Here is an 8863-nt window from a genome sequence, read left to right on the forward strand (position 1 = left end):
AAAATTTAAAAGTAAAAACTACTAGAATTTTATCCATTCTATTTGTGGCCTTCGATTTTTACCCATTCAATAAGTACGTTCTCATATCACACGTGTTTATTTTTAAAAACAATATCTTTTTTACTTAAATAAAAAATTGATTTAATCTATAATAAAAATCCATTTATTTTAAAACATACTTGAGAAAATAAAATAACATTTTAAAAGTAATAAAAATAACAAGTGGAAAACACTTCATAGTAAAATATTAAGTATTATTAACATAATATTTAACATAAAATTTCACAATATAATGGTAAACAACTATTTACAAATATTTAAATATTATTAAAATAAAAAATAGTAAAACTATTGAAAATTAAATAATATTTAGTAATTAATAATATATGATGTTATTTTTTAAATAAAAATTTTAAAATATATCAACATAATAATGTCAATAAATTATTATTTTAATATTAATTTAATAATATAATTTTTAGTTTATATATATTATAGCAATTATCTTTTACTTAATATTGCCAAAAATAATAAATAAAATTATCATTAATTATATATTCCGTAAATCCTAATTCGTAATCGAAATTAATATAAAAATAAGTGAAGCAAAAAAGTCAAGCAGAGCTGCGGGTTGTACTCGGAAAACCTGGCGTTGACAAAAGGGATTTTATGTGGAAGTCAAACACTGGTGACACGTGTCACTCATCCCTGCCTTATTCAATAATAAATAATCTCGATCCAACGGTGATGGTGGCACGCTTTTCCAGGCACAATTAAGGAGTGTTTTTCTTGTGGGTGGCTCTTTTGACTTTGATAGCTATTACCAGAATTTATGACCTTTCAATTTTTCTCACCAAAACCACTTCCCCATTCTCTAACTTGGCGCGTGCAATCAGCTCTAAACAAAAATTTTAAACCCAAGTTTAAATATAATAAATATGTAATAAATTAAAAATACGAGACACATTTTGATTAGATTTGATTAAATATAATAAATAAATACTGATGGTGCTCGCAATCGAAACTCGGGTTCTACATGGTCGGCAGCGGTAGCACGAGATGAGCATGGTAATTGGATATGGGGAATAAGAAGAAGTATTGGGAGATAGAGTGTACTAAAAGCTGAGCTTCGGGCCATTTATGATGGCCTCCAATTAGCTTGGGAAGTTAAATGGACAAATAGTGTTCTAGCTATCAAAGGTATTCACGAAAATTTTAGAGGGCATTCTAATAGAGATTTGATTGTGCAAATCCAATAACTATGCAAGCTTGAATGGATAGTGCTCTTTAAACAAGTATCTAGAGAGGCGAATTTGGCCGCTGATATTTTAACTAAATTGATGAAAGGTTTTCCTATAGGCATGAGAATATTTCATGCTCCCTCTCCACAAGTTGATGATCAGTTGCGAACAAATAGACGAGTTATGCCATCCAACCCAGATACTACTGTTAGCTTGTAATTGAAGCTTTTATATCTTGTTATCAAAAATAAAAAATTTTAGTGACAACCCAAAACAAATTTTTTTTAAATGATGAAAATATTTAATTCTCTATAATATGTTTGAAATTGCATTTAAAAAAGTTATGACAATTAAAATTACATAGTACCAACTAATTATTTTTATAACAGTCTCATTTATCTGTTAAAATTTTAGATGTTATTGAAACGTGATTGTTATACACTTATAATGTCATTTGAGACACCTATAACAACATTTGAGGCTCAGGTCGTATTTGATTCTTTTTTAGATTTTAAAATTTAAAAAACATAATATATTAAGAATATTAGTGGTTGAGATTTAAACAAGTTCACAAATGTAATTTCATTTATTAAAAATATTTGTCTAATAAAATTATTAAATAAATTTTATTATTTCTATTTGACTAAAGAATATAATTAATTGTACTAAAATTTGAGACAAAAAGATGTTATAGAGAAGAATATATTTGCAATGGTTTACTTGTGTTACAAGAAAAGGGATATGTTAAGGCTTTAATACAAACATATTGCTTTGAGGCGGTCAAAGCTATTGACGATGGCTGTTTGGGGACATCGAATTCGGCTTTGCTTGGATGAATTCAGTAGATGTTACAGTGCAAGGAACATTGGGTGCTTAGGTATGTCCCTAGGGAGAGAAATCAATTCGTTGATTGTTTAGTGTTGAGAAAGACTGAATGCTTTTAATCATTTAGTTTAATTTAATTATCTCATATTTTTATTCGCCAAAAAATAAATAAATGAAGAGAGAGAGAAAATATATAAATATTACATTAAAAAATATTAAATTAAGATACCAAATAATATATTAAGCTAATATAAAAAAATGATGTAGTTGAAAGGGAAATGTTAGCAAAATCATTAATCATTGGTAATATTTTTGTGTTTCAAAATGTTTGACTTAAAACACTCATTAATACCATATATCTAATTAACAAAAAATAATATTTAATTTTAAATTTACAAATTGTTAAAACGCACAAATACGCCCGTAAACTATCACTCTCAATTAATGTATCCATCAAAATTGAAAACCCTTTAACAAAATTTGTCAACTTGTCCAGGAGCGTGAATTCCACGCTCTTTAAATTACAGACTCTATTCAAACTACAATAATAAACCTTCCCTTAAACACCACCAAATTTATGCAAAGGTAAAATTTATATATGAAATTATGTAGCATTTTAAAAATTCCACTCTCATTTAATTTTGTTTCCTAAGCGGTATGTTTCTCTATTGTTTTGCCTAGTGGTGGTGTCTGCCTTTGAGTTGGTTATCGCACGTCTTTTTCTCCCTCCCACCAACTCTTTCTTTCTTCCTTCTTCTCATTCACTTTACATGTTTTATCTCTTTTCAGCTTACAGATCTATTTTGTGGGTATCTTTGTTATCTTCACAAATTGTGATGAACAGATGACAGTGTCTGTCGTTAGTTAAAACTCCACTGGCGACCAGTAATTTTTATTGGAAAGTGGGTGCCTTTTCGTCAGCTTCTCAATTTGTTTATGTTTTGAGAATATTTAAGGATAACAAATGATTTCACGAGTTGATTTGAACTTGTGTTGTTTTAAGTTTTATATATATTTTTGTTTGTTTTTCTATTGTTTAATAAGTTTTTAGTTTTAGAAGTTTTTGTTTGCTCTTGTAGCAAGTTCTTTAGCCTTACTTATGCATGTAACATTAGTTTTACAAGTGATTTTATGGATAATTTTATTGTCGTCCTCTCTAGTTTGGTAAATAGTTGACTCTTTTGTCAATTTTTGCTCACGACTTTGGACTATTTAGGACTAATTTCTTTATCGTATTAACTGCTTGCAATTACTGTAAATATGTCGTACTTGAGTTGTGACAAAATTACCAATTGTTAATGTGTTATGGTGTTCTATTTATGCTGAGGCTAGAGCCTTTATTATGTTGATCGAGCTTATCCTTTACCATTTACGACGAGTATTTGTTAATTTTTCCCCTGAATTATATAGTTTCATTTATTACGTTTGAAACTCATAACTAATATTACACAAATAGAATGCCAAATATTGGATTTGGGATCGAAAGGTTTCTAATTTTGGATTGGGATTGTAAGATTTTTAAGTAGTGTGTTAAAAAATAGATTAATGTCAAATTATATATATATATATGGTTTTCACACAACTTAAAATAGTCAGATGGGCAGTTTTCTTTTAAAAACATCACAAATCCAATTTAATGAAATTTTTTTGAGAAGATTAAAACTTTAAAATTAAAAGTAGAACTAAATTCTAAATGTGAGAATAGTATAGAAAGCAAAAGCATTAAAAAATTTTATTTTATATTAAAGGGTTAAAACATGCTATTAGTCCCTGTACTTATCCAAAAATTGAAATTTTGTAATTGTACTTTAAAAGTTAAAAAATCAATTCTCTTGTTTTTTCAATTTAAAAATTATAGCCCAATAATTATGGTTGCTTGTAAGTTTTGTTAAAATTTGTCAATTAAATGCAAAATTTGACGAAATACAAACAATGTTAATGAGTGGATTGTAATTTTTAAATCAGAAAAGAGAGTTAAAATTTTAACTTGTAAGTACAAGGCGTAAAAGTTAAATCATGTCAAAGTACAGGGACTAACAGCATATTTTGAGCATATATATTTCAAAATTTGTGAAACTCAACTAAAAATATAAACCCCTTCTTAGTCAACGCCCCCACCACTCACTTCACCCAAAACATTAATAAAGTTAAAATAAACAATAAAAGCATAAAAACACTAATAAAATGGAACCCAAAAGAAAGTGTATTTTTTTCCTTCAATTTGAAAAGCTTCTCTCTTTCCCTTACCAAAAGTCAACGCCTTTCTTCTTCACCTTCCTCTTCTTATCTTCTTTCTCTTTTCCCCCTGAAAGTTTAAGAGCAAAATAAAAGAGAGAAAAAGGGAACACAAATATATCGAATTTTTATTTTTAATTCTTTTGGGGGGTTATGGGTAACGGTTTCGGCAAGTTAAGCGTGTGTTTCACCGGCGGCGGCGGATATGGCGGAGGGGAAGAAGCTCGAGGTCGGAAGGAAATCTCCATGTTACTATCGGATCCCCTCGACGAAGGCCTTGGCCACTCCTTTTGCTACGTCAGACCCGACCCGACCCGACTCTCTTCGTCCAAGGTCCATTCCGAGGAATCCACCACGACTTTCCGTACGATCTCCGGCTCCTCCGTCAGCGCCAACACGTACACGCCGCTCTCGACGGCGCTGGTGGACCCGTACGTCAGCTACAGCAACGGCTGCTTCGACAGGGCGGCTGCTTTCGAGAGCACCACATCGTTTTCCTCGATCCCGCTGCAGCCGATCCCTAAGAGCTTGATAAATTCTTCCGGTCCGATGTCCGGTAGCCTCGTTCCAGGTTCGGGTCCCTTGGAAAGAGGGTTTATGTCGGGTCCGATCGAGAGAGGGTTCATGTCGGGTCCCCTCGATAATGTTAATAACAATTACAGTCGTGGGTTATTTTCGGGTCCACTCGAAAAAGGCTTCTCCGATCAGTTTCAAAGAAGCTTTTCCCATGGCGCTTTTGCTTTTAAACCCAGATCGAGAAAAGGGTCTTTAATTCGGATCCTCCAAAGAGCAATCTCGAAAACCGTTTCTCGCGGCCAAAACTCTATCGTTGCTCCGATTAAGGGTGTCGTTTCAATTAAAGAACCCGAATGGATAATCGGGTCCGAAAAGAACCCGATTCCCCATCACAACGAGAATTTAACCGTCAGCAGCTTGAATCTGAGCAGCGAAGGTAGCTTAGACGACGAGGAGTCAATGGAAAGTCAAAATCTTCAATGGGCACAGGGGAAAGCCGGCGAGGATCGGGTACACGTCGTTGTTTCGGAGGAACATGAATGGGTTTTCGTTGGGATTTATGATGGATTCAACGGCCCTGATGCTCCTGATTATTTGTTATCAAATCTTTACTCCAATGTTCATAAAGAACTCAAGGGTTTATTGTGGGATGATGGGTTCGAACAAGCCCCTGCAACTTCCCCTGAAGATGAAAAACAGAGCAATGAACTAGAATCAGCTAAGGGTTGTTCATATGATGCTTGTTCCCGATGTTTAGAGCAAGAAGATGCCAATTTTGATTCGAATTCAATCTCGAAATCAAAGAAAGGAAAGAACTTGAAGTCAAAAAAGTACAAAGGCGCAGCGATGAATAGGTGGGAAGAGAATCAAAGGAGGTGGAAGTGTGAATGGGACAGGGAAAGATTAGAACTTGATAGGAAGTTAAAGGAACAGCTTAGTCGAAACAAGTCGGGCGGATCAAGACCGATGGTGATAAACCACGGGGACGTATTGAAAGCTTTGTCTCAGGCTTTGATGAAAACAGAGGAGGCTTATTTGGATATAGCAGATAAGATGCTGATGGAGAACCCAGAGCTGGCTTTGATGGGGTCTTGTGTGCTTGTTATGTTGATGAAAGGTGAGGATGTTTATGTGATGAATGTTGGGGATAGTAGGGCAGTTTTGGCTCAAAAAACTGAGCCTGATTATTGGTTAGGCAAAGCTAGACAAGATTTGGAGAGGATCAATGAAGAAACATTGCATGATCTTGAAGGTTTTGATGGCGATAGATCTAATGTAATCCCTGATTTAACTGCATTTCAGCTTAGTGTGGATCATAGCACCAGTGTTGAAGAGGTAAAAATTTCAGCACAAAAACAAATGATTTAGATACCCTTTTTTTCCCCTCTCTTTATCATTAATGATGGATTTTGATTTATCTCAGGAAGTTCAAAGAATAATTGATGAACATCCGGACGATGCGTATGCATTGATGAACGACCGAGTTAAAGGTTCTTTGAAGGTCACTCGAGCTTTCGGGGCTGGTTTCCTCAAGCAGGTAACTCTCTGTTGTCTAACTTTTATGATCAAACTACATCAGATTGGATTTCGGTTCCTTTGTGTTTTGAGAAAATGAACACGTTTGGTAAACTTTTGGGCATAAAGGTTTGCCTTTTTTTAAGGAATATTGTCCAGAAATGGCCTAGTTTAAAGTTGATTCTTTGGAGCATCATTTTAGAGAACAGCAATCACATGTGGAACATTAGTATATTATAGTTATAATCATGGTTATAAAATGGTACACATCAGTAAATAAAAAAGAGAGGATGTGGTACTAAGAACTATTGTTTACAAATTGGTCAAGTTAAAGCTGTCAGTCCAAAAGAATATGGCTTTTCCAAAAAGAAGAACCAGATGATATTCTGCAAGTAGATTGAATAGGTTACATAGAAATAGATGTTTTCTTTTCCCTTTTCCTGAAAAAAAAAATCGATGTGCCTCAGGATTGTTTCTTTCCCTTTCTGCAATGTGGACCATATAGGAACTTAGAATTTGAATTTTTTTTCCGATTTCTTTCCATTTCTGATGACGGTCGTTCTCGGTTTCAACTTGTGGCAGCCTAAATGGAATGATGCATTGCTAGAGATGTTTAGAATTGATTACAAGGGAACTTCTCCATATATCACTTGTGTTCCATCTCTCCACCACCACAAATTAGGTCCCAAAGACAGATTTTTGATACTATCTTCTGACGGCCTCTATCAATACTTAACGAACGAGGAAGCCGTCTCTGAGGTCGAACATTTCATCACCCTGCAACCCGAAGGTGATCCTGCTCAGCATCTTGTTGAGGAAGTGCTGTTCCGTGCAGCCAAGAAAGCCGGTACCTACTCTATACTAGTCTCATTTTCATCTTTGTTCCTCATTTCATTAAAAAACACTCAAAACTCAATATACTTGTTCTTGGTTATTGCAGGTATGGACTTTCATGAGTTACTAGAAATACCACAAGGGGATCGACGGCGGTACCATGACGACGTTTCCATCATAGTTATTTCATTAGAAGGAAGAATATGGAGATCTTGTGTATAAGTAGAGAAAAAAAAACAGATAGAAAATATAGAGATATCTGCTAAAAGAAAGTCCAAATTTCCTTTTTTTGAGGTTTTTTTTCCTGGTCACCATTGTAACATAGCTATTAAGTTCCTCAAAGACACTGAGGAACTTAGTTGTGAAATGTGCAGGGTGGTGAAAAAGGGGTGTAAAGGTGTAAAAGCTGGTTCATGTTGATTATATAAACTGTCATAAAAATTGTAATTTTCTACTAATAAATGACAATTCCTTTTGAAAAGAAAAAAAAAGGGGGGGGGGATGGGGGGGTTTGCCCTTTTTGAGTTTTGTTTTTCATCCCCACAGTCACTTTCTATGATTCATATATGTAAACTGCACTATTGTGCTATCAGCATCTGCATCTTTTGCAACATTCTTTTAGTGAACAATCCAATACTCCAATGGTTTTATCATAAGTGAAAATTGTCTGTGGTCTATTTTCCCTATGGTTGATATGAACACTTTTTTTCTTTTTTCTTTTTTTTATTTCCTGGAGAATCTGAGCAAATATTGAAACTGGTTTTGTGCCACATCAAAAAGCCTTCAATCTTTGGGATTCACCCTTAGTAGCATCTAAAAAATCTGGGTTTTATTTGTTATGAAAAAAAGAAAAAGAAAACTAATTTTATCTTTTTCTTCAACATTAATACTTAGTGGTCTAATTATGATTTTAGTCATATTTACATAATTTGATCCTTTTATTTTATAATGTCATTAATAGCTTTAAATTGATAACATCATTAGTCGATCTTCAAGCATTTAACTAATATTTAAATTTATTTTATTATAGATTGTATAGGATTGATTGGATTTTCACATTTGCCTTAACTATATGATTGCATAACAACCTTATCAACTTACCATAAAATTCTAAAAGGATCAAATTATACAAAAAATTAAAGTATAGGGATTAAAATCAAAATTTTAACATAGTAATTAGACCATGCCTGAATAACACCTCAACATTTAGCCAATGGAGGCAAGTTAAAACTGAAAGATGTTAGATGTAAAATTGATGATGATTTCAAATCAAAGTCTGCAGACAATTATGACTGTTTTTCCCCACAGTCAGCAGCAGAAGCAGAAGGAGATGTATATATGAAAATTAAATGAAGTTGAATTAATTCCAAGCATCAAAGCAGTGAGAGTGTGAAGTACTTCATTTCTGCACATTTATTGATTTTGAGAAGGTCTTAAACAATGTAGGTGAAAGTCATGAATGAACCTCTACAACCCCACCAACCCACCCAAAACCACACACCCCCATTAAATGAAGTACTAAAAATAAAAAAAATACAAAAACCCCTTTTTATGCAGAGCAAAGAAGAAGAAGAAGAAGAAGAAGAATGAATCGAAAACCCTCAGCATGAAGTAAGTGGTGGGAATTTATATATGTCAATGGATGAGTCCACGTAGCAAAGGGGATGAGGTGTGTATTACTACATAACAGGACCCTA

The 8863-nt window shown here is 33.5% G+C and overlaps 1 protein-coding gene across 1 annotated transcript; it reads left to right on the plus strand.

Moving 5' to 3' along the window:
* The first annotated feature begins 4238 nt into the window (after positions 1-4238).
* LOC107949941 (probable protein phosphatase 2C 23) lies at positions 4239-7624 on the plus strand. The gene is made up of 4 exons (XM_016884697.2): positions 4239-6152; positions 6241-6354; positions 6915-7179; positions 7273-7624. The coding sequence occupies exons 1-4, from the start codon at positions 4455-4457 to the stop codon at positions 7386-7388; spliced, it is 2193 nt and encodes a 730-aa protein (XP_016740186.2). The 5' UTR covers positions 4239-4454; the 3' UTR covers positions 7389-7624.
* The last annotated feature ends 1239 nt before the right edge of the window (positions 7625-8863 follow it).

The sequence above is a fragment of the Gossypium hirsutum genome, chromosome D03 (assembly GCF_007990345.1).
Source record: "Gossypium hirsutum isolate 1008001.06 chromosome D03, Gossypium_hirsutum_v2.1, whole genome shotgun sequence".
Lineage (NCBI taxonomy): Eukaryota > Viridiplantae > Streptophyta > Magnoliopsida > Malvales > Malvaceae > Gossypium > Gossypium hirsutum.